At 45.8% G+C, this 26,749-nt stretch overlaps 1 protein-coding gene and 1 long non-coding RNA gene across 4 annotated transcripts in view; one reads left to right on the top strand and one right to left on the bottom strand.

Moving 5' to 3' along the window:
* Positions 1-19,416: 19,416 nt before the first annotated feature.
* On the bottom strand, positions 19,417-24,137 carry LOC120612783 (uncharacterized). The gene is made up of 2 exons (XR_005655534.1): positions 23,223-24,137; positions 19,417-21,761 (listed from the first exon to the last, which is right to left on the bottom strand). It is a non-coding gene; the product is annotated as an uncharacterized LOC120612783 (long non-coding RNA).
* The window catches only part of ACTN1 (actinin alpha 1), a 91,343-nt gene continuing 88,724 nt past the window's right edge, over positions 24,131-26,749 (top strand). For all 3 annotated transcript variants that reach the window (XM_039875339.1, XM_039875341.1, XM_039875340.1), the window contains exon 1: positions 24,131-24,483. In XM_039875339.1, the coding sequence (XP_039731273.1) occupies positions 24,379-24,483 (105 nt within the window). In that variant the 5' untranslated portion in view covers positions 24,131-24,378. The remainder of the gene's footprint in view (positions 24,484-26,749) is intronic.

The following is a 26,749-nucleotide window of genomic DNA, read 5'->3' as shown; positions in this document are numbered from 1 at the left end:
AGCAGTGTGGCTGAATGACTCAACCCCCAACCAGAGAGATGCCCATGTTATCCCAGCGACTCCATTTCAGTCAAGGCTTGTGACTGAGCACCAGTAAGTGGGTGGTTCTCAGCCGGGACTGCACAGGAGATTCCGTGGGTGATAAGAGTAGTGTAGGGTGGAGAGGAGGGGGCTTGAAAAGTCCTGAGGCCCTGACACACCCAGACCAGCCAAATCAGGATCTCTGGGGCTGAGGCCCAGGCACCAGCATTTCTTACACAGTTCCTTTCAAATGTCACTTGAGGGTCTTTTGTGTTAGAAGTCCAGAGTGTTTGTTTAAAATGCTGATTCAATTCCAGGCCTAGGCTGCAAACCAGAATGAATCAGACCCTGGGCATGGGCCCCAGGATTCCTACACCTTTAACCACTTGCTAAAGGGTTTCTCTCTCTTTTTCTTATTTTCTTATTATTTTATTTGCATAGTACCGTATGGAAAATTCTGCTGCTTGGAGGAAGCCAGAGTGATGAACATGAAGGCCAAGCAACTGGGTGCACCTGGCCTAGGTGAGGAGATGGTGAGGCCTGGGAGGGAGGAGAAGAACCTTCGCTGAGGGAGGGCTCATTCCCCGCGGGCCAGGGAAAGGAGGGCTGGAAGGCTTCTTGGAGGAGGTGGAGCTACATTCCACTCATTCCTTAAGAATGCTTCTCTGACTTCTCAGCCTGGGCTGAAAGGACTGGCACAGGGACACACACCATCCTTCAGGGAAATTGGACCCTGGAGAGAGAGGGTGTGGCGGTGGCTTTCAGTCCCAGGAGAACTCCTGGAGCTCCAGCTCCTGGTCCAGGGACCTGACCTGGCTGTTTGTAGGGCTGTGGAGACCCAGGAATGGGAATGAAAGAGATGAGGGTCCAAATGGTCCCCAGGGCTGGCTGAGAGATCCCTGGGAGCCAGACACAGGGATCACAGCCATGGTCAGGTGACCATGGGACCATCCCTAAACAGTCTCTGGCTTCTTCTTTAGAAGCAGCTCTGAGGCGATATATGGTCTCTTAGGCAGATCAGCCTGAGCGAAACACCTTCCTTGCTGGGAGGTTTCAGAGCTGCAGACTGATAGACAGGGACTGCTGTCTTAGTTGGGAGGCCACATGTCTTCCCTGAGATTGGAAGGAAAGAGAAAAGAAAGGATAAATATGTAGATAACTCTGAAGGAAACAGAGGAGGGGAGGTAAGGCTGGAGACCCACATTTCATCAGCTTGTAGTTGGACCTGACATCTATGGGAGAGGTGGTGATGCAGGACAGGGCAAATTCCCCCAAATCGGGGGACACTCGAGCCCTGCGCTGAGAGAGAAGAGGGGCCTTGGCGGAATGTGTAAGAAAGAATTCAAACGAATGCCAAAGTTAGAGTCAAAAGGAAAGTTTATTAAAGAGGGGGAAAAGCAAAGACTAGAGAAAGCAAAGATAAAAAGCCGAGACAAGAAAAAAGATCTCCGAATGGCGGGGCGTGGATCCAGTTTACATAAGGTTCTTTAGTTCCTGTGAGTTACAGTTTAAAGACTTTGTTTACCCATTTTCCTTTGATATGGACATACAGTGAGGAATGGTAAGCGTCTGTAGCATAGTAACAATATGTAGGCCTGCTGGCAGTTCCCAGCCTTTAATCCATAGGTTCCCTACAGTTTTAGCCATAGAGAATGAATGATTTTATTTTGTGTAGGGTGCCACTTAAAGACTGCTTTTCCTGTTTTCCCTTCACAGGTATGGGGAGATAAGTTGTTAGCAATCCCAGCAGAAATCTTCCTGGCCTATAGTTGTTAGCAACCCCAGTAGAGATCTTCCTGGACACCTGCATGTGTCCTCCTGGCCTGGCTGCATGGCTGATAAGCATATTACAGTCTCTGGATATAGCTTGATTGAGCATTTTAGTTCTCTTGGTTCCTCCCTACATTAATGGGAACCCTGGCGATGCTTAGAAAAGAGAGGAGGGGAATAGGCACTGAGCCCTATGCCTCTATCACGGCGAGGTCCAAAACTGGAGGCTGAACCAGCCCAGGAGAGTGAAAAAGAGGAGCCAGCGAAGTAAGAGTGAACCAAGCCTGTGGGATGTGCTGATGCAAGTGGACGCAGACAGTCAGGAGAGAGGGAGGACTTCACTATGTGCAAAGCTGCCATCCGTGGTAAGATAGGGATCAACTCCGAAAGGCTTAGATTGTCAAGTTGCAGGTCATGGGTGACTTTGACAAGAGAGCTTCACTGGGGTGGTGGGGACTTAGGCCTGATGAGAGTGAGTACAGGAGTGAAGGTGATGGAAGGAGACAGAGGTGTAGGACAGACAAATCAATTTGAAGGATGTTGCTATACAAAGGAAGAGAGAGATGGAGCCATTGGACTAGCTGGTTGGACCTGCAGGAAGGAGAGTCAGATGGTCACTGATGACCTTGCTGGGAGGTTTCGGAGCTGCAGACTGATAGACAGGGACTGCTGTCTTAGTTGGGAGGCCACATGTCTTCCCTGAGATTGGAAGGAAAGAGAAAAGATAAATATGTCGATAATTCTGGAGGAAACAGAGGGCTTCTGCCAGGGTTCTTTCTCTCTGGTCTGAAGCTGCCTCAGGCTGAATCTGCCTGGATGGGTCTGATTGGAAAAGCTGGCCTGGCTGGGGCAGTGAGCACAGGGCAGGACATCTGCAAACAGTCCACAGACTTATGACCTGGAACTTTACCACTGGGTGATGCATTAACTTAGAAACCCACCAACTGGGGACTGGTGACACAGATTGGCAGGGAGGAGCCCTTCCTGCTATCTCATTGCTCCCAGAGGGCTCCCTGCAGCCACACCTTTGAAATAATGAGGGTGACCTTTGCATCCAGAAAAAAGATGTAGGAGTTAGGATGCCTTAAACCAATGTAACAGTGAGACTTGTTACTCAAAGTGTGGTCCCTGAACCAGCAGCATCAACATAACTGACTAAAAATACTGACCCTCAGACCTACTGAATCAGTCTTAGTTTAACAAAATTCCCAGAATTCTAATGTACTAACTTAACCACTAACTTTGAGAACCACTAAGTTAAACCAAGAAGATATTTATTTTGAGAGTCAAGAGTCCAGAGTAGCTCGAGTGTAGGTTCAGCAGGCCCCTTTATGTAACTCAGGAAAAACCAATATCTGAGGATATATATTTTTTAATCCTTACTCTTGTTGCCTCATAGTAATAAGATGGCTGCCACAGCTCCTGGAATCATGCACCCACCTGACAAGGTTTAAAGGCTGGGAATAGGGTACAGGATCAAGATGATGAGAGAGTTTGTTTTGTGACTTCTCTCTTTTTGTCAAGCAGGGAAAAAACTTTCCTAGATCTTGGTTCTCATTGGGTAAAGACACCCTTAGCTGCTAAGGAGTCTGGGAAAGTATATTTTTAGCTTTTTCATTATCCATAGTAGGAAGCAAAAAATGGAGAAGGGGTTGAAAAGGGCTACTGGGTAGTCAGCCATTAGTGTGTGCCATGAAAGGCACACAAGCAATACAAATGCACATGTGGCAAACTTAACACATTAACTAATTAAGTGATTAGCTAATTATTTAATGAGAGAAAACAAGAAAGATCAGGGTCTTCCATTAATTTTCTGTTTTTAATCTATTTGACCAATAAATTGATCATTTTTTATGTTTAATTGATTTACTTTATGTTTGTCCACATCAAAAATCAAAAGGTTTTCTTTTAAAACAAGTTTTTTTGTAAGCAGAACTACCCTTCTGAATGTAAGCTTTGTGTATTGTTCCTAGCTCAATGTCACATTCAGTAAAAATATAAGTGAAAAGACCAAGAAATAAGGTAGCAGACCACATTTATTAATGCTCTTCAAAATAATAAATACGCTGTCCACAGCAGCCTCATAGAAAAACTCTTAGAATTTTATATATCCCTTTTAACACAGAAATTCCACTTCTGGGAATTAGTCCTGAGGAAATAATCATGTGTGCGTTTCAGAAATAGTCATTGATAAGCTGATTATAAAAATTGGAAACAACTTAAATGTCCAATGATAGGGCATTGGTTGAATGATATAGACATACAATGGGATACTAAATGGCCATAAAAAAATGACAGCATTGCGTGTATTTAATGGCATGGGAAAATGTTCACAATATATTATTAAGTGAAAAAAGCAGTTCATAAACATTATATAGTATAATCACATTTTAACTTTTTAAAATGAATGAATGATTCATTTTAACTTTTAATCACATTAAGTGCTAAGAAAAAAAACAGTACAAGGAGATAGTATGAAAATACTACCTTTTCGGATGGTAGTATTACGTGAGGTATTGATTTTTGACTCTATAGTAAGCATGTTTTATTTTGCTATAAGGAAAAAGAGTTACTCAGCTGAAACAATCTAGCATGTGTTTCTCCCTACCCTTAGGCTTTACAAGAAGCAACCCCCACTCTGAATGTTTACGGAGACTTCTGGTGGCCCCGCCCACTTGGCCAAGGTTATGTTTTGGTGGAAACTCTTAATGTTTCCATTGTCTGACTCTAGAGTGTTCAATTATTCATCTTAATTAAGTAAGGCCTAGGTGTTATTTTGACAGACTCTCACCCATAGATTTTCTTTACCTCTTCTTTGTTTTAGAAGCCAAGAATGAAAAGAGTTTAGAGGGAAGTTAGGTTGCCTGCCATGGAATACCTACATCTGAAAGGCAGCCATTCTTCTGGAAGAAATGACAGTCAGGATGGCCCCGGGCTGGCCAGACCTCCCACACAGACTTTCCTTAGAGTCTTGAAAGCCAGCAAGAACTGTTTCTTTGCAAAAGTAGCTGCTTGGGTTCCAGACTCAAATAACATCCCTTTTCTAATAGGCCAGGTGGTGGTTTCATGAGTGCACATGTATCCCCTCAGCTAAGATGTACTTTCCTACCGTGTGTCAGATGGTTTGTGGGGAGAGAGAGTGAGTTTAAACAGGTGACCATGGACATCTCTCAGAGGTGGTGACTTTTAAGCTGAGACTTGAATGGATGTCCAACCATGAGCAAATCTGGGGGAACAGAGTTCCAGACAGAGGAAAGAACAAGGGGAAAGAAAAACTCATGTGGTATAGAAATGAACTTGACGGTTTCTAAGAAGGAAAAGAAGGCTAGGAGATCTTTTCCTGGGATAGAGTCCCACAACAGAGTGACAGAACCAAAACCAAAAGCTATAGATATTTTTATGACTGACTCTCTCTCTCTCTCTCTCTCTCTCTCTCTCTATATATATATATATATATATTTTTATATATATATATATATGGATTATTTTCCAAAATGAACATATATAAGATCATGTGTCTAATTGTTAACAGTCATTATCCCTGGGAAGTAGAATTCAGAGGTTGACAGGATAGGCAAAGGGACTTTAAAGTTTCCATCTTCTGCATAATTTGAATTTTGTACCAAGAGTATATATCATTTTTTATAATTTAAAGTGATCTAATGTTTTAGAACATTGGTAATAAGCAGGGTGGTAGATATATTGTTTTATTATTCTAAATAACGTATATGTACTATATAAATTTTATCTTATGTATGAAATACTTCATACTAAAAACCTGATTTTTATAAAAAGTATTAATTTATACACCACCAGGTAGCTGTAAATGTGACAATTTGCCCACATATACATGAGAACTAATGATTATTACTCTTTAACATTTTTGCTTCTTTCTTCAGTTTCAGGCTCTGGTTTGTTCTGATGTTAGAAAAGTCACTTTATCCTCTGTAGGTTTCAGTTTTTGGTCAAATGGGAAGAAAGTTGTAACTAACCTCTCAATTCACTAACAAAATTGTTCAGGAAGTTAAGTAAAATAGTGAATGTAAAGGCACTGAATATTTTAAAATGCAATAGAATAGAACAGAAGAAAGAGAATTAGAAAGGAATTTTCATCTGGAATGGATTCCTCCTTTATCCACATCTTACTGAGGTCAGCAGCTTCTCAATGCAGCCTTCATGGACCCTCCTAATCACCCTAATCTCTCTTCTCTAAATTCTGTCTCGGATGTTCTTAAACCTAAGGCTACACAATGTGACACTTTAGTTGTTTTGTGTGCATTAATGATGACCTTCTCCAGAGGAGGGTCCAGTAAAGCCATGATTTCCTGATGATGAGATTTTAGGCATTAGTGAGCAAGTAGAGGAGAGGAGATGATTTTGAAGAAAGAGTGGTCTTTCCAGATACTAAAATGACAGGGAGTTGAATGTGTTCAGAAGATCTTCAAATTCAGCTTCAGAAGAACTAGATTGGAGTCTGGGTATTTCAATGACTACCTCTGAGCATGTCAAGTCTCTTCACCTTCCTGATTTCAGTTTTTGAGCTGTGGAGTTCAAGAAATGAGGCTATACAATTTGCCTTGCTGGATTCCTTATGGTGTTTTAGGGATTTGGTGAACCAATGTGCATTAAAAAGCTTTGACAATGATAAAACTTTGTGAAAATATACTCTAATTACATAAAACCACTGAGATTCTTGGGGCTGTTTGTTACTGCAACACAGCCTAGCTTCTCCTGGCTGATGCATAACCCGAGTCTCAGTTTCTCTTCCTCTGGGAGAATAATACCTTTTCACATAGTTGTGGTGAGGATTTAATGAGAGAATGTCTGTCAAGCTCTTAGCTCTATGTTGGCTCATGGAGAGAACTCACTAAATGTTCAATTCTTGCCCTCCCCTAGAAAGATGATCATTCTTGGCAAAGGCAGACAAGGCCACCTGACCAGACCTTCCCATGGACCTCAGGGGCGTAGTAGTGAGGTCAGTAGTTCCTCATGGGAGCAGGCTTACGGCCCTTATTAAGCAGCAGGTATTATGAGTTCTGTCTCTCCACACTTCCCAATTCTTCCCATGTAAATCCTGGCGGTGTAATTTGGAGCTGTTGAGAGAGGTGGTACTGACAGCCCCTGACATCTACCTTCCATTTGCAACAAGCTGTGGCAACTCCACTTTCCCCACACCACTGCCAGCAGCTGGCCTCCGTCCTGCTGGGGAGAGAACTGAGTGGTTGGATGAGGGAGAGCCTTCCCGCCTCATTTACCACAAACTGTCCCTTTGGTGCCAAGAAGCACAAAAAAATTGGGGGGAATATCAGCATTCAGTAGGGCTTCTGAACCTCACTTACCCCATGCCTTGATTCTAATGACAGCAAAGTTTAAAAGACAAATACAAAAAATGAAAACAAAACTCTGAGCTTTACTTTTTTTTAAAAGTAAAGTTTAATGAAATGGTAGTGGTGTTAGAAGCAAAACATGAACATGAGAGCTCAACAAAGAGAAACAAAAACCCCATGGAAAAGCACCTTTGCCTAGTAATAATGGCTGGATTTGTCTGAGGCAGAGTTCTGCATGAGGGTTTTTGCAATGAGGCTGATACTTTCAGCTGCATCAGGAAAGCAATCCCACAGTGAGGGACCGGAGATTTTAAAGAGCCCTTAAAAATTTAAATCACGGCTATGGCAGTATTTCCTAGAGCCAGTGATTTGAGATTGCTCACCTGGACACCTTCCCCACCGATATATCCACCCCCCCTCACACACACACACACACACACACACACACACACACACACACACTCATACACACTCATCCAATTATGGAAGAGAGGATGGAAGCTTAGAAATTCTTTTAGCCTAAACTTTGAAGACTCAGAAGAAATTCAAGTCCATTTTCAAACTCTAGGCCTGGCTGTGATGAGGCCTTGTCCTACTTCAGTCCCTCTCATGCCCCACAGATGATGTGGCCAGGCTAGTAACGAGCTATCCCAGATAGTTCAGGAAAATAGATTCTACCCCAGCACTTCACCATATGAGAAACAGATGACTCCTTTCTCTGAAATGGCAAGTGCCTCCAGAAATCCATCCTTGTGCCTTCTTTGTTCCAAAGCAAACACTTGTCTTGGCTTCTGTCCTCATGCCCAGACTTGCTCTATGGGAGTGGAGCGCCTGAGCCAAGGACCTGGAACTTGAAGTCAACAAACCTATGCATGAGCTGTGACCACAGAGTGTTGGGACTACTTTCATAACCAATGTTCTAGACTTATGCATCCAAACAAGCTTTGTCTCCTTCAAAACAGTCGCCTGGGTAGGCTATAGATTTACTTCAAGGGTGATAAGAATAACAAGGGATCAACATTTATGGAGCATTTGCCAAATGTTACTCTCTGTGCTAAGGGCTTTATGAGTATTTCCCATGTGACCCTCACAGCCTTATAATAGACAAGGAAATGGAGGTTCAGAGAGATCAAGTGTTGTCCTTTCTGACCCTGATAGGGTGATAAGGCTGGGAGTCAAACCCTCCCCCAAAGCTCTCCACTCCAGGGTTAAACTGAATTCAGAATTTGGAATGAATGCTGTCCTACCAGGTCCTGACTGGATGGCGTGAAGATTCACCTTTATTTAGGTTCAACCAGAGAAATCAGAGACTTTTTACATTCCTTCCTTATGTCATTGAAATCTCATCACACCAGGCGTGTAGGTGGGCCTCACAATCGGCTTAGAGAGGAAGCCGGAGAGCTCAGAGAGGTTCAGAAACTTGCAGTAAGTGGCACTGCAATAACTCTCAGGATGGACTCAAGTTTTGGAAACAGCTGAAAGCTATTTGGAGCAAAGACTTCTAAACTAGATAATTCATCTAGCTTGGCAAAATTAGGCATGTTCAATATAAATTTACACAAGATTAATCATCTCATGGGGTTCATAGGCTGGTCATGAAGGCAATTTCAGAAGAGGAATTTCAGGAAGAGTTAGAACTTTCTTCCTAGTCTGAACCCAAATCTTCCTCCTTGTAATTTGCTCCTGTGGCTCCAGTTTGAATCGGGGAGCCACATAGACTTGACCCCATCACTACTCCTCTCCGTACCACACTCCATCCTGATAAGATTCATTATCTGGTTGTCAAGTTGGCAGATTAGAAGCAGCAAACTCGAAAAGATGGACATGTACTTTAGAATCACCTGGGACTTTTCTAACTTACCAGTTCCCAGGTTCTACCCCCAGAGAGTCTAATTTTATAGGTCTGGCTTGGGGCCCGAGCATGGTTGTTTTCTGAATTTCATCGAGAGACTTTAGCCAGGGTTGACAGCCACTGTGTTCAGAAGAGAATTTAAACCCAGAGAGGTTGGGTAACTAGGCTAAAATGTCACAGGAACCATGTCCTAGAGCTAGGCTTCAAGCCACCATTTACCTACCCCTCACTTCCTCTGGACACGCCCACCCTCCTGACCTGAGTGGGGGTGACAGTCCGCAGTCTGCCCAGTTCCAAAGGTATTGCTCCTCGTCCCCAACAAGATTGGATTCCTTGTGACAAAAGGCATCTGCATAGGATGTACTGCCTGTAATGCTGGAAATCTGGATGTAGAAATGCTCAGGGATTCCTGACTGCTGACTCTGCTTAGCCCCCAATGAAGATGTGGCCCTGGTGATGAGGAGTTGAGTCCACAACCAGGAGGGGCCATGTTTGTGAATATTCTCTTGACTTGCACTTAGATTGTTAAAAGCACATTCTTCTGGAACCATAACATAACCCTTACTATAATAGAATAAGAATTCCACCTTTCTGGTGAGATCTTACCTCCCAGGAATTGAGGCAGGCGCCCCTCCCTATCTCCTCCAGAACGCTGAGGGCTGAAGAAGCTTGTAGAGTGATGCTGCCTTTGTTGTTGCCTTGCTTCTGATAAGATTTTGACTCCTTGTCTAATTTAATCTAATCTAGCCTTACAGGGATTGTGTATGTGTGTATAGGCATCAGCATGCATGATCTTTCGCTGAGGACATGAGGACAGACTCTGTGTCCCTTCTGACCCTGATAGGAGTAGCAGGTCTCAAGGAACCAAGGCAAAGATTGCCTCTACTGTGACTTCTCCGGAGAGTCTACCAACTGGCCAGGCCTTGCCACAGTCCTTCTTCCTGTAGCCCTATATTTCAGCCTTTCTAGTTGTCTGTTTTTATTTCATCCTAAAGTTCCCCTGGTTGCTCTTGTCCTGGCTCTCTGTTAGCTTTCTGAACTAACAGAAACATTTATCTGGTTGCTATTCCCCTTGCCTTTTTTTCTCATGGCTGTCCCCACCCCTCTTCCCTCAGCTCAAGGATATACTTTACCTTGGAAATAACAGGATGGGATTTCAGGCCAAGAACAAGGCACAAGTGTAGTGATAGTTCAGTTGACCAACACCATCTATACACACGAATACAAATGAATTGCTTCCACACATGCAAGTTCATTTGGTACATCTTCAAAATAGCTTTGTGGGATGGTTAATTTTATGGGTAAACTTGACTAGGCCACAGATGCCCATATATTTTGTCGAACATTCTGAGAGATTTTGGATGAGATCAACATTTAAATCAGTAGACTGAGTGAAGCAGATTGCCCTCCTTAATGTGGGTGGGCCTCATTCAATCAGTTGAAGGCCTGAATAGTGCACAAATGTTGACTCTCCTCTAAATAAGAGATGATTCTTTCTACCTGTTGGCCTTCAAACTGGGATGTTGGCTTTTTCCTACATATGGACTCGAACTGAACTGAAACATCGGCTCTTCCTGAGTCTTAAGCGTGACAGCCTTCAGACTGGAACTATACATTTAGCTCTCCTGTTTATGGGCTTTTGGACTCAGACGAGAACTACACTATCGGTTCTCCTGAGTATCCAGCTTGCCAGCTTCCCCTGCAGATCTTAGGATTTGTCTACCTCCATAATCAGGTAAGACAATTCCTTGTTTATAAATCTCTTTCTGTATATACATCCATCTTATTGGTTCTGTTTCTTTGAAGATCCTGACTAAGCACCTTGCCTCATAGATATTGCTAATATCCCCATTTTTCAGATGGAGAAAATATTTCAGAGTCATGGTCACCACCACCCACTAAGGTGTACGCTGCCCTGCCTTCTCTAGCAGTGTCATCTGGATCTTGATCGTTCTAGCTCTGTTCTCCTTCCCTCCATTCTGCACAGGTCTTTGTGTATTCTGAAGCTCATCTTATCCAGGTGGAGGCTCCATCTCCACTCCGTTTTCTACTGGGGCCAGCCCAGGCCTGGATCTAGGATCTGCAATTCTTTCCTAGTTCTTTTACAGGAAGTTGGGCATATTAATATTCATGGGGGAGTTGAACACATTCATTAGCTTTTCCTGGTTCAGCAGTCACTTCCCTTTTAAACAGTTGAAAATCTTTCAGAACCCACATATTCCATTGGGTTGTCAAGCTACACCATTGTTTTGGAGAGAAGGCTATGTTTCCTGGAGACTGTGTCTTTCTAATCTCCATTTCTTTCTCCACCTCTTTACACATTCCTTTCCCCCTCCAGATAATTTCACCCTGCTTGCAGGTTTATTTCCAAAACAATTCAGGCAAATATGTTTGGCCCACACATTTTGACCTGCTGTGATTCCCAAAATGTTTTGGAGATACCTAGGGGGTAGGTTAGCTTCTTTTTTGGCATAGGCTGGGTGGTTTTTTTGTGACAGCAAATGTATTTTCACTTTTAGATGGTGGAAAGAAAGGAAGAACAAAGACGAGGAAAACCAAGAAAGAAACCAATAGCCAAACAACCAAGTTTATAAGTACGTTATGGTAATAGTTCTGCAGGAATAACTTGTACTTGCAGACAACTTTACCTTGGGCCAGCCAAGAGCTGGGGACACTAACAACCACAGCAAGCCATGTGCCAACTACAAGATCTTGTTTACTCAGGTTTTTTTTTTTTTTTTTTTTAACCATCTTCGGTATTTGAAAACACATCAGCACATTTACAGTTAATAATTCTTCCTCCTGAGCATATGTAGGAACAGGTCAGTGAAGGGACTTGCTCAGGATTATGGACCAAGGTAGAAGACAAGAAGGTCTTTGAGGCCTCAACAATGTCTTTCATGAGGCTTCTCCTCAAGCCTAGGACCTGAGAATGTGGTCTTAAGCTGTGCCAAAATGGAGTTAGGGGGAATGTGGAGGCGGGCTTTCCAGAAGACGAGAGTATGGAAGAGGCTTGTGGGAGGGTGCCAGGAGGGCCATGAGGTAATGGTCCCAGAGCTCTTTAGCCCTCTGGTTAGAGAATCGTCTCACCAGAATTATTGTGCTGGCTATTATTTGTGTCTATAATAACAGCCATGACAATGGATGCTGCAAAGGTCAACCCAGGGGTTCTTGTTGCCTAATGCATTTAGTAAGGGTTGGAGGCGGAAATGAGCTGATGAAATTTGTTGTTGATCCAAACACGTCTCAGCTGGCTGAGGCCGCGGAAGCCTGTGAGAAACTCCAGATGGAGTTAACCTTCTCTGGGTCCCAGGCAAGGATGGCCGCTAAAATTTAACTTGAACATCTTCAAAGTAAGGCACATGGAGTGAAAGCTCATCTCTGCTTCTTTTATGAGATGCAGGACCTGGTGTGGAGCCGGAGAGGCAGGGACTGGCTGCAGAGAGTGGGCACTCACTCAGTTCAGGGTATAGGGCCACTTTAGTCACCAGAGTAAGCTGTATGCCAGTGGTAGAGGGGCCTTGGGCTCTGGTCTCCTGAGCAACTGCTGGACCTGCAGGGGTCTGGGCTGCCCCTTTCCATTCGAAGTCACATCAAATCCCACAAGGCATTGCTTGATGAAATCTTAGCATCTGTACCTCTTCATCCTACATTTGATAAGGAGGCCCTGAGAGGTGGAGAGAGAACTACCCATGGTCACCCAGTTAGATGGAGGCTGAGCCAAGACCAGAAGTTGGGGCACTTGGCTTCCAGTCAGAGTATTTGCACTCCATTTTGTCTGCAGGCCCTACTAACCAGAGACAGTAAACAGTAGCCTCACAGCCCCCAGCAGGAGTTTGTGGGGGGATGGGGAGCCTGTGGGCCCACCCAGTTATCATTCTCTTTACTCATGCCTTCCAACAAATGCTTTTTGGGCGTTTACTATATCTCATGAACTGTTGCATGTGATGGATAAAGGCATGGAGTTTGGAGTCAGGCCTCAGTCATTTACTCCCTCTGAGCCTTGATTTCATCTGGAAAATGGGCAGCATTAATCCCTGTGCCTAACACGTATAGTGAATTCTCCATGAAAAGTTGGGGGCCAGGACCCCAAGAAATTCTTGGTCTTTCGGGGGGTAGCCAGATTAATCAGTAACTATACCGAGTGAGTATAAATTGGGTGGTTCAGGAACAGAGGAAGGAAAAAGTAACTAACTAGAGTATACCCAAATTTTCTCTGTCACCAGCTGGATGACCATAAATGTGTTCCTCAACCTCTCTAGAAGAGCCTAAATCTTATTTGTAAAATGGGATACTATAAACAGCACATGCATTCAGGGGTGTGGATTTATGAATTGAATACAATAAATATGAAGTGCCTGATGTTCAGCAGGCATCAATAAGGTAACATCATCATTTTGGGGGTGAAGTCAGAAAAATCTTCACAGAAGTGGTCACATTTGAATTGGGTTTTGAGAGATGAGCAGAGATTTGCAGAGAGCAGTTAAAACAGCATGGACAAAGGCATAGACATGTGGAAATATGGCATATTCCCAGAAGAGCAAGCGGCCTGGAGATTCTGAAGCAGGATTTTGTTGGAGAGTGGTAGAGAGGACCCTAGGAATGAGCTGTACTGGGCCATGTGCCCAATGTAAAGAAATGTAGACTTTTGGACAGTGAGGGCCATTCGAGATTTTTAAACTTAAGTAGGACAAGACTGGATTGGCATTTAGAAGATATGCCTTTTTAGCAATTTCTTGGCTACTGGTGTTTTGTTTGCTGGTTTGTTTTGCCAAGATTTATATTGTAACAGCAATAAGACAATCATGATAAACTCCTGAATAGCTATTAGAACTCTATTGGTTACAAGTGACAGAAAATCAAATTCAAATTAGGAGTGGTGGTTTCAAACTATGTCCATGAATTTTTTGATTCTCTTCACTTTGATAGTTGGAGCCTGATTTCCTTCCCCTTGAGTGTAAGCTGGACTTGGTAACTCACTTCCAACAAATAGAGTAGATGAAAGTGACCGTGTGCACTGCAGAGGTCCTAAACGGCACCCCTCACTTGCTCTTTCTTGGACTGCTAATTTTGAAGGAAGTCAGCTGCCATGTCAAGGACACGCATTCAGCCTATGGCAAGCTCACGTGAAGGAGCCAACAGCCGTATGGGTGAGCCATCATGAAAGCACACTTTCCAGGCCCAGCTGGGCCTTCAGAGTCCTTGCTAATATCTAAACTGAAATCCTATCAGACCCTGAGCCAAAATGATTTAGGTCACTCCCAAAACCCTGTTCTACAGAAACTGTGAGATAATAAAAGTTTGCTTTTTCCAACCACTAAGTTTTGCAGTAACTTATTATGCAGCAATAGATAACTAATAAATCAGCTTAAGCCAAAAAAAAAGTGTTGGGGGAGGGAATTAATTGGTGCACGTATGTGAGAAGTCCAGAAGTGGTACAACTTGATGCAGGCGATCAAGGTCATAAATGTCACCAGGACTCAATTGCTCTTTACTTCTCTTTACTTAGATCTGTTTTCCTCTGCACTGTCTTTTTTCTCGGGTTCCATATGGTGGCTCCTGAAAGCTGCAGGCTCATATCATCCTTACTACTGGGATCTCCAAGGGAAAAAAAGATAGTGTGCCTTTCTCCCAGGAGTGCCTGCGAGAGTCTCATTGTGTGTCATTCATTCTGATTGGGTCCCATGCCCATTCCTAACTAATTGTTGTGCTCTGATTGGCCAGGCTCATCATTTGCCCAGCCCTGATGGTTAGGGGTGGGATCGACTCTACCTGCAGCACAGAGACTGGGGTAGGGGAGGTGCCTCCCAGGGGAAAATCAGGGTACAGTTGCTAGGAGGGGAAATGGTTGCCTGGCAGTGACACAATGGATATCTCTTAAACACACATTTGTATTTATTTTTCCATGAGTGTCTCATGTGCATATTCCACTCTAGCCCCCTGACCTCCTGGCTATTCCTTTAATGCTTTTGCTTCTTCATCTATTTAAGTCTTAAATATTACCTTCTTAATGAAGCCTCCCCTGAACACCCCATTAAAAAAATGTAACCCCCTTCTACTTCATCCCTGCGATATTATGATTTTAATAAGGAATATTTATTTGGTCTTTGTGCCCATTTCTGGCACAGAGTTTTTAAAACCCTTGGAATTTGCTAAATGATAAGTGAATGCCTTTCAATCACACCTGAGTTTATGGTAATGAGGTGACTTTTGAAAAGAACATAAGGATGGGGGCTGGTTGCCAGGGGAGCCATCCATGTGATTGTAGGGTTGAACCTTTCATTCTCATCCCCCTGACCCTATGCATCTCTTCCATCCTTCTGTTCCTGAATTATATCCTTTTATAATAAATCAGTAATCTAGTAAGTAAAATCTTTATCTGAGTTTTGTGAGCTGCTTTAGCTAATTAATCAAACCCAAGAAGGGGGTGGTGTGAACCTCCTGTCTATAGTTGGTCAGTCAGAAGCACAGGTAACAACCTAAACTTTCAATTGATGTCCGAGGTCTTATAAGATCGAGCCCTTAACCTGTGGAATCTGATGCTATCTCTCAGTAGATAGTATCAGAATTGAGCTGAATTGTTGGGCACCCAGCTGGTGTCAGAGAAGTTCATGGTGATGTTGGAAAACCCACATATTGGGTCCCCATACTCTCTATTCCCCTGCCTTGCTTAACTTTTCCCCTAAACACTGTCATATTATTTTCTTTATTTATCTTATTAACAAACAGTCTCTCCTATTGGAATGTAAGTGTCACAGGACAGGAATTATTGTCCATTCTGGTCACTGCTACATGCTCTGTTCCCAGAACAGTGTCTGGCACATAGTAGGTACTAAATAAACAATGTTTGGATGAATGAATGAATGTCCACAGCCATCCTGTGGAGTAGGTAGATGTAGGTCATTCTCCTTCTCTGATAGATAAGGACATGGAAACTGGAGAGAAGGATCTTGTTGGCAAAAACATTAAAAAGAAAAAAAGTTTTTAACTTTTTAATTGTTGGGTGCTAATGAGAAAACAGCAGAGGGGAAATGAATGCAACACAGTGTGTTCCCACTAAATGAAGGTTAAATGGTGCCCTGATGCAGTGGTTCAAATAGAGTAGTAGAATTGAGTCATCGCCTGGCACATGGTAATAACAGGCATCCTGAGCTCAGAAGAGCCACCTGCTCTATCACAGTCAGAACTTAAATCATGCTGGGAGTAGCAGTTTAGTTTTGGCACATTGCAACAGTCACATTTAAATTAACATGGCTAGTTTGAATCTTACTGGTTTTATAATTTCTTTTAGATAGAATTTGTAAGCTTGTTTTGATTTTATTGTTGTCAACCTAAAACCTTAAGAAGTTTGTACCTAGTTTTATGTCTGTGCATATTTAAAGAACACTAAAGCAAAAATTAAGTAACTTTATGAGAATTTGTATCATTTTTAAAGGAACTTTCTTAGTATTCAAGGTTGAGAAACATTGTTTCAGAAGATTCAAACCCTCTAGTCATTGGAGAGAGAAAGGAGGAGCCTGAGAACAAGTTAGAGCAGGGCCCCGAGCTGAAAGACCATCTGATAAGTCCAGCCCTCCCATTTTATAGATGAAGAAACTGAGCCCCAGGGAACTCAGATCTCCTCACACCAGTGCTCTTTCTCTGCCACCCAGATAAGGACTCCTGCTCCCAACAGCTATCCCATATGTCCATAGAAGTGACCTGGGCAGGCCTCTAGGATTGAGCTTCTGTGGAAGACCAGTGGGACTAGGTTGTTAAGAGCGGGGAAGCTAGGATTAATCAGACTTCCCTGCAACTCACTCCCCAAGCCTGGAATCTGCCTGCCAGCTTCCACAAAGGCGGGGTTGGGGCGGGGAGGTGATCGTCCTACTCAACAGGAATTTTCCAGCTGCAACTTGGGTGTTTTGCTCTGGTATTTGCTGGAAACTGGAGATAGCTGGGGGAGAGCTCCCTGCCCTCCTTGGAGGCTTTAGGTTGGGCAGCTATCAGCCATGACTATCTCTTGCTCACAGAGCTGACCTCAGGGCAACTATCTGAGGTGGAGAGTTCTGAGGGCCCTGCTTGGATTCGACCCATAGAATCTGGGGGAGAGAGATATGCAAAAAGATGCAAAAGAGGACACCAGACAGGCCAGGTGTCCCACCACCTGAGACAGAAGACCTGAGAGCTGGGCAGAGTATGAGAACCAAAGACACTTACCTGCCTCCTCCAAGCCAGTCTTTTATTAGAGGTCTTGCAAGAAGGAAACTACCTACTGTCCTCTTTCCTCCCCTTGGTCTGTGTGGGAAAGGGCAGGAACTGGCCCAGAAGCAAACAGCCTTTCCCTGGTTCTGAGAACTTAGGCCTGGAGGGGGCCGAGAACTGCTGGCTGGCATAACAGGGAGATGGCCAAGGCAATTTCTCCAGCACTGGTTTCTTGGGAGGTCAGAGGGCTTAGGAATATTCGTGTGGACTATGGCAAAGGACTGGCTTCCCAAGATCTCCCATGGGTTGATGGGAAAACTGAGGCACGGAGTTGGAATTTGACTACTGCCATTTTTGGTTCAGCAAAGATCCAACTGGATCACCTATTGTCTTAGGCCCTGCGTTAGGTTATATGGAGGAAAAAAGCGAGGTGAGACCATATAGGGACAGTAGGAGAGAAAATGTGGACAAACGATGACAATAAAGCAGAGAATTCTATCTCAATTATAAATGGTGTGCTATAGGAGTATGAGAGGAAGCGATTGCTGTGGGCACTGGGAACAAAACTGAGGTCTCTGGCCTTCTGAGCTAGAGACCCAAGAAACCATAGTGATTTTCTCTCCCTCCTTCTAGCATTGTACAAATACTACTGCCTTAGGTCTTAGGAAGAGCCTGTAGGGAGACTATTCCCATTAGGCTATAAGGTTAGAGGTTAAGGACACAATGAAGGAAATCCCCAGATCTCTGTGCTGCGATGTCCATTGTGCCTTTAGTTTCCAGAATCTTGCAGATCCTGCTTGTTTGTGTTTCCCCGCAAAGACCTGCGTGGGCACTTTCACATAGTAAGGTAAGAAAAAGGACCTTATGAGCATTGAGGTGGCCTTCTGCATGCCGGCACTGGGCTGGCACTTTACCTTCTTTACATCATTATACAGCAGTCCAATTCATTTCTATTTCTTCAGACTGTGCGTGTCGGTAACTATCTGTGGGGTGGAGAAATTCTAGGGGAGGAAGCCCATGGTTTGGTCCAGCAAGATGAGGAGGTATGGGAGGACCGGGGCTCTTCTTTGGGTCTCCTTGCATTCTGCCTGGCCTAGAGAAGGTGCTCGATAAGTACTCCCAGAACTCATAGACGTAATAATTCCTCATTCTTTCCCAGGGAAGTTGGTCACCCATTCCAGAAGTAGGTTCTTTTAACAGCAAAGCACCTGTGGCTTTCTGGGTGACTCATCTCACCCAGCCTGGAGTGCTGGTAATGGATTGGGCTAGAGTCTCTGAGCTGCTGCTGATGAGTCAGGAATTCTCCATTTTTTTTGAACAGCTTTCAGAGAAAGGCCCGGCTGGTGGAAGGGCCTTTAGTGTTCTCTTTCCTGTCACTGACCTGAACAAACTGTGTGAGTCTCCGTTAACACTCACTGGCCATTAGAATGGCAAAAACTGCCCACAAGCTTAGTTCCTTGAGAAAATCAAAGGATGGATAAAAAAAAGGGCAACAAAAGCTGATCCTCTGGGAAGAAAGGAATCAGGATTGTTCCCAGAGCAATCCTCCCATTTTCCTTCAGGATTGTACCTCACTCTGCTTTAGTGGCCCACATGATCCCAGGGAATTTTTTTTTTTTAATGTGTTTTTCTTAAACTTTTTTATTGAAAAGTCATATAAACTAGACCTGCTCCAGCTTCCCACTAAAGCAAACCAAACAGCCTCCCCAAACAATTATTCATGGAATATCTGTCGAGCATCTGATATCTGTTCTAAGAGGGGAAGACCTACATCTGTCTTGTCCGTTTGTGCATCTTTACTCTCCAGCATGGTGCTGGGCATAGGACAGTTGCTTGATAAATATTTGTTGAATTAATTAAATTTGGGGAAATTAATAAAGCACCCATGCCATCATCCCTTTTCTCAAGCAGCTAATAAATTGAGAATCAGTTGCTATCAGAATCCATGGCAATAGGAATGGAAGTTATTTATTCGAATGATCAATGAGTATATGAAAATATTAAACCTTTCGAAAGAGGCCACTATTCACCTATCTTAATGGCTAAAATTAAAAAAAAAAAAATTATGGGGTGGTGGAGAATGTAGAGCAACAGAAATTCTTATACCCTGTTGCTTGGAGAGTAAATTGTTACAGCCAGTTTGAAAAACTGTTTGGCAATATCTACTGAAGTGAAACATATCTACCATATGACACAACAATTCTATTCCTAGGTATATACTCAAGAGAGATGAATGCATATGTTCACTAAAATCACGCATAAAAATGTTTATGGCAGCTTTATTTGTAGTAGCTTCAAACTGGAAACAATGCAAATCCCTACCCATAGGAGAGTAGATAAATTACTTACGATATATGTATCGATGGACTACTACAGAGGGAAAAACAAACAAAAAAATTAGCTACTAATACCAAATCTCATAGATATTAAATTGAGCAAAAAATCCAGAAATCAAAGTGTATATATTGTATAATTCCATTTGTATAAAGTTCAAAAATAACTAAAAATAATCATTGGTGATAAGAAGTCAGAATACGGGTTTCCTATGTGGCGTGGGAGTACAGATTAGGAAGGGGCATGAGAAAACCTGAGGTGCTAGAAATGTTTTCTGTGGGTGTAGGCACGTGTAAAATTTCTCCGAGCTTTATGCTTAAGATTAGTGCACTTGATTCATGCATTTTACTGTGTTACTCCAATTTAAAAGACTGATGGATGTTATAAATATGCATACATGTTGGCATCCCTAAAAAATCAACAATTTAGTAACTCTGTTTTCTTTACAGAAGATGGTATTAAATAGGACAGTGTTGCCAGAGGGATGGTCATCAGTGAGTCCTGGATTGAAAGATTAGTCAATTCATCACCTTGGGTCCATGTCTCAGTGTCTCCTCCCTACTGAGAAGATAAGATGATCAGTTATTGTTTCAACCCACTCTCTCACCCACTTTCCGTACACTAATGGACATCCTCATGCATCTTTACTTTACTTTCCCTCCACTCTCTCAGAACATAAGGTTTTTCCTCTTCTTATTGATCCATCTTTTAGCCTGTGTCCTTGAACTCACCTGGGCCTGTCTCTGCAAGAACTTTGTGCCATCCCTCAACTTTCTTTAGCTTACATTTTCAATCCTTTCTGCTCAACTGAATCCTTCCTCTCTGACTACAAACAACTCAAGTTTCTCCTATTCTTAAAAAAAATTCCTCCTTTGGCTCTAGTTCCCCTCTAGCTCCTGCCCAATATTTCTTTTTCCCTTCTGTGTTCACTGTCTTCGTTTAAAGCACCAAGGAATTTTCAACTGTTACATCCAAAGAACACCTTTTAGGCCTTACTTTCCAGACTTTTCTGATGTATCTGATGTTGCTGATTCCTCTCACTTTGAAACTTCCATTCTTTGGCTTTCGTGACACCACATGGTCTAGGCTTTCCATGTTCCACTGACCATTTCCTGTCTTTCTCAGGGGTTTTGGTTCTTTACACTCCCTTTCTAAGTGATGCTTTTCCAGGTTCTTCCCTTGCTCAGCTCCACTTAGGCATTCTTCATGGATGGTCTCATGGTGGTAATGACCACCTATAAGCAGATAACTCTCAAATCTTTGTTTCTTGAGGTGAAGATTACTCAGTAAACTGCTTGCTGTACAGCTGAATCTGGATTTTCTCAGAGCACTTCAAGTCAGATTCCACTCCCAAAACTGAAATTCTTCATCTCAATTGGTTGTACTTCCTCCGCTTACCAGAAGTTCAAACTAGAAACCATGGTTAAAGCAGGAGTTCTCAACCTCGGCACTATTGGTATTTTGGGCTGGATCATTCTTTGTTGTGGGGAGACTGTCCTGTCCATTGTAGGATGTTCAGCAGCATCCCTGGTCTCTAGCCACTGGATGCCAGTGGTAGTAACCTATCAACTGTGACAACCAAAAATGTCTCCACACATTGCCAAATATCCCCCGGGAGGAGGCTGTCAAATGAATTTAGGGTTGAGAACCACTAGGGTAATAGCATGGGTTTAGGAGTCACATTATCTGTGTAACTTTGAACTAGTAAGCTACCTCTTGGAGACTTACTTGGTTTTCTCTGTAAGATGGAGGCAATTCTCACCTTGTATGTGGAGCTTAAACAGGATAATATAGGTGAAGGGCATGGTCTGTTCCATATTGGACTTTTGTTGAGAGCAATGGATTCCTCTCTCTCATCCTTCCACCCAAACTCCTAGGCCTGCTAAGTTTTATCTCCTAATTATTTCTATCCACTCTTCTCCATTTGCTATAGACTCAATGTTCATGTCCTTGAATTTATATGTTGAAATCCTAACCCCTGATGTGATGGTATTAAGAGAGTGATTAGGTCATGAGAGCAGAGCCCTCATGAATGGGATTAGTGTCCTTTTATAAGAGACTCCAGAGAGCTTCCTACCCCTTCTACCACAGGAGGACACAGTGAGAAGCTGGCCATCTGTGAACGAGGAAACAGGCTCTCACCAGACACTGAATCTGCTCTTGGACTTCCCAGCCTCAAGAACTATAAGAAATAAATGTTTATTATTTACTAACCTTTTTGGCCTGCTGATCTGAGGTGGAGCTGAGGCAGTGATGCTAGCGCTGGGGAGCAGCTGCAAATAGAGATGAAGCTTTGCTGCTAGCCCGCCAGCCGCTCACCTCCTGCTGTGTGGCCCGGTTCCTAACAGGCCACTGACTGGTACCGTCCGCAGCCTGGGGTTTGGGGACCCTTGGTTTAAGTCACCCAGTCTATGGTATTTTGTTATTGTAGCCCAAATGGACTAAGACCCCATTTCTATCTGGATTATTGCAACAGCTTTGCAATTGATTGTCCCAGTTTCTAGCCAGCCTTGTTCCCCTCACACAGCACACAAGGCCTTCATGGTCTGGCCGCTTCCCACCTCTTCAGTCCCATCTCTTGCTCCTCCCAGCCTTGAATTTCTAGTCTAGCCACACCGAAATGCTAGGCATTCCTTTTACACCAAGCAGTTTCCTGCCCCCATGTATTAACTCACACTGTTTCTTCTGCCTGGAATAACTTCCCACACTCTTTATCTGGCTGACTCTTGTTCTTAAAGGCTCACTTGAATTTTACTTCCAAAAAATTATGCCTGGAGATTCCTTTCCCATGTTGGGTTGAATGCTTCTCCTTTGTGCCCTCAGTCCCCTGGGCATATCTATCTCATTACATCTCATTGCAGAATATTTCTGTTTCTGTACCTGTCTCTGCTGGGCTGCATGGGGCAGACACTGCTTTCTCATCTCTATATACATAATATCTAGCACATCCCCTGACATGCAGACGGTGCTCGGGAAATATTTATTGAGTGAATGAATGGATATAGTACCATCATTACCCTTTATGTTAGGTTTAGAGCCATAGTTTAGAAATGGTTATAAAATAGTCCATAAATCTGCTGTCTCTCTGGCTCAGAAGCAGTGCTTCCTCAGCCAGGGACTTGTGGTGGTCACAGGGCTGACTGGGAGCACTTGCATAAGCATGTGAGGTCTACTAATGATGCACAGAATGACACCACCGTGGATATCTGCTTACAACAGCAGCAGCTGGCTCTTCTGAGAGTCAGAGCCGCTACCTTCACCTTTTCCATCTGTGGCCTTTCAAGTATCCTAATTCATGGCCCTTCCTGTCAGTGAACTTTTCCCTTCAGCTCCTTCACTTACCTCTGGACTCCCACACTTGCCTTTTTGCAGTCGACTCAGCCATCCCACAGGGCCAAATATAAATTAAGCACTACTATGTGCATAAACTATTGGAGGTCTACTTACAGCTGTTCTTCAGTCTCAGGATCCCTTAGGGGAGCCCACCAGGTTGTGAGGCCTGCCTCTTCTAGGTGTCTATCACTCCTGGGAAAGGTGTTTAGACCCTCTTACTAACTAGGTCTGAGGAAGGAAGCCCAGACAGGCACTAAGAAGTTGGAGGTTTTTAGTCAATCTTGCCCTCCTTCCTCCTCCAATAATAATAAACCTTGTCGGCATAAGGTTAAGGGTATGACCTGTGGAACCTGCTAAATCCCTTTTCAAGCTCAACTCCTTGAACCGCTCAGTCTCCTCACCTGTCAGGTGTGTGTAATGAGCGGAGCGGGGAGGCGTGGAGTAGGTAGATCACTTAGGGCCCCCTCTCCCAGTTTTCAGGATGCTGCCCGGGTGTGTCTGAGGGTAGGTCCAACCCCGCCAGCCCGCGGGGACCCGCAGGTGATCCCGGGAAGCTGGGCGTCGTAGCCACCACGTGGGAAGCCCCACAACGGAGCAGTCCCCAGAGCCCGAGGTCTGGCCAGAAAAGACACTGCGGCGAGGCGGGAAAGCTCTGTGGCCTCAGAGCGCTGATGGCTGGTAAGAAACCTGGCTCCTGGAGGACAGGGGTTGGCCAGTAGATGCTGGCGGGGCTGAGGCGGTGGAGTCAGGAAATTCCCAGGAAATTCCTTTCCATTCCCGCATTCCCCGCCCCTTCCTTGGGTACCGGCCTCTTCGAACCCTGAGAAAGAGAAAATGAAATATTCTTCGGATTTCCTCGCGTCCCTCCTCCTGCCCCTGGCCGCCTGGTACCGGAGCGCTTTTGGGAGAGCAGTGAAGCCGGCGCGCAGGAGTTCGGGGCCTTCCCGCGGGCGGGGAGCGTGTCCAATCCCCGGCGGCTCCTGGGGTTGCGGAGCGCGCTGCCACTCGGTCCCTGAGCTCGGGGAGGCGTCCCCGGGCTCGGTCCCGTTCAGCTTAAGCTGGTGTCACATGAGCCGCGAGGGAGTGGGAACCCGGGGAGTGGGCGGGGGCGCGCGCGCTGGGAGGGGGCCGCCCAGTCCACCTATATGCGCCGCGGCCCGGCTGACGGATGCCAGGAATTCCCAATGAGAGGCGATGGGGGGAAGTTTGGGCAACTCGGCCTGGCCAATGGAGAACCTCGGGAGGGCTCTGCCCCTTCCCCCCGCCCCCGCCGCCTGGCTCCCGCAGCGCTAGTGTGTCCGCCCCGCTCAGTGTGCGTGGAGATTAGGTCCGAGCGCCCGCCCCGAGGCAGGCAGTTCGCGAGCTCAAGCCGCCGCCGCCGCCAGCAGCCACCTTCGCAAGCAGCGCCGCGGCGAACCGGGCGCAGGGGAACTAGCCCGGCCCCGCCAGTCCAACCCAGCCCAGCCCGGCCCGACTCCCTCCCCACGCCGAGGCAGCCGCTGCCGCCAGGAGAGAAGGTGGAGGAAGAAATCCAGCCCCTAGCACGCGCGCACCATCATGGACCATTATGATTCCCAGCAAACCAACGACTACATGCAGCCCGAAGAGGACTGGGATCGAGACCTGCTACTGGACCCGGCCTGGGAGAAGCAGCAGAGAAAGGTCAGCAGCCATTCCAGCCCGCCGCAGACCCCCATTCCGGCCAGCTCGGCCTGCTGCTCTAGCTGCTCGGGACTCGGAACGGGTTCCAGGCGCGCACAAGCGGGGGCGGGGGATGCGCGGCCGCTGCTAGGTGGGGTGTTGGGTTACAGGCGCGGGGCGGAAGGCGGAGCGCCCCTGCTCTGAAGCCCGCGAACGTGCAGCCTGAGGGCGGGGAGGTGGGGCAGCCGGCGGGCAGGTCTTCTTGGGGCCGGTGATCCAGGCCACCCGGCTGCTGCCGCACCGTCCCCGCGTGGGCAGGGCGCGGGGGCGGTGCTCCTGAGGTTGTGACTGAACCCCAGGCTCCGTGGCTGCTGCTCGGGATCGATTTTCCCTTCCCTTCTCCGCCCCCTGGCCGCCTCTCCAGATGGCGTGCGGTGGCAGCGCCCTTCCTGGTCGCCCTGGGCTAGGTACCTGGAGGGGCAAGCTGCATAAGACTGCGCCTCCCAGCCCGCACACCAAGGGAAAAGCGGGCGCCGGAGGGGTTGGCAGTCGCCTCTGGGTCAGCCTGGAGGTGGACCTGCTAGAATGGGGTTTGGGCCGAGAAAACCCAGGGATATATGCAGGCTCCCCAGCGGGCCGTGTGGGGGCGGGGTCAGGACAGCAAAGCGTTTTATTGATTAACTCAGGTTGGTAGCTGCAAGCGGAGGTGGGAATGCGTCTACGTCCTGCCCTTCTGACCCCCTACTTATTCCTGGGAGAAGGCGAATTTGGGCAACTTGATCTGAGTTGAGAGGCTCCAGGGCAGGGGATTGTCTCCGTGGGTATTTGGGGTCACTCATTGGGGATCCCTGCTTAGCCACCAAGCCGCGTCCCAGGCTCCGTGTACCGGGTGCTCACTTCGCGGCAGGCAATGGGACTCGGCACAGTGGCCGGTGGCAGGAAGAGGTCAGAAACCACTCTTTTGGTGGGGGGAGGGCGCCCCAACCCTGCCCTTGCTTCCTGCCTGCGCGGTGAGCTCTTGCCCCAGGCGGCCACGTACCCTGAACACCCCCTCTGCCTCCTCCCCCGCTGCCCGCTCCCATCCGGTCCCTCCTCGTTTCATCCCTCCTCGCCCTCCCCACCCCGGGCTGATCTGGGAATGGGGGGGGGGAACAGGATGGCGCGCGTCCCTCTGGATAGTGCGGTTAGGGCTGGGCTTGAGGGAGAACGCTCATGTCCAAAAATGGTAACATTCATTCCCTTTTTTAAACTTAAAAGCGGGCGGGAGGGGGGGGGAGTTTAGGGAGCCGACTGAAGTTTTTTTCAGCCAAAGGCATCCTGTATTAGCTCACTCAGGAATCCTAAGCCCTTTTACTCACTTCATCAGACAAGCAGAGGTAATTTAAAACACACGCACAAAGAGCTTCCTTAAAGCCTGGCGACCTGAGACCCAGGCCAGTTTCTGCTGGGCCCAGCCCTATACCACGACATTGAAAGGTCTCCCGGCTTTGAGCTGACTTCTTTGAAATGCGGCAGTTGCTTAAACACCCCTCTTCCTCTTCCTGTGGGCCCCCCTCTTGAAGAGCTGGGGGAGAGCTGTGACAGACCCCCGACTCGCCCACTTATTTCCTGAGACAATTGGGCTGTTGGAGTGAGAGTGGAGAGGGTAATTGAGATATTCCGCTGGGGACAAGGCAGAGGGACTCTTTAAAATTTCAGGGTGAAGCCTTCTTGAGAATAGATTTTGAATTGGACAAGAGCAGTGGGATTAAGGTGGTGGATGTCTTGGCATCTTCCATGCGGAGTACTGAGCACTTACTGTGTGCCCGGGAAGGGTTAGAGTGACAGGACTGTCCAAGAATTAGGAATTAGGCCCGTTTAAGAAATGTGGGAGGACTAAGTTCCTGGGGGGCAGAAAGTCCTATCTCCGCAGCACGGAGCACTGGACCTGTACATAGTATTCAGTATTCTCAAGTGAATGAATGAATGTTAAATGTAGTTAGGCAGAAAAATGATAGTCTCTCTCTTCATATATATTCATAAAGCTCTGGTCTGGGTGGTGTGGGTGTGCACCAGGCCTCTGGGGAGACAGGTGGGAACAGGGTCATTTGGGAAATTTGGTAATCCACAGGGCAAACCCAACAGTTCTAAGAGCTGGCATTGTTCTGATCTTGTCACATATATTGTTTCAGTTGTTACTCCCAACAACTCTGTGAACTAGGCACACAAGAGGATGAGGAAATGAGGGGCAGAGGGGGAAGTAACCAGCCCAGAGTCCCGGGCTGGTGTGTGCTGAGGCTGGGATGCA

Source organism: Pteropus medius, unplaced genomic scaffold (genome assembly GCF_902729225.1).
Source record: "Pteropus medius unplaced genomic scaffold, Ma_sr-lr_union100, whole genome shotgun sequence".
NCBI classification, from domain to species: Eukaryota; Metazoa; Chordata; class Mammalia; order Chiroptera; family Pteropodidae; genus Pteropus; species Pteropus medius.
Note: the sequence above shows the minus strand (reverse complement) of the source record. Positions and strands in the feature narration are given on the sequence as shown.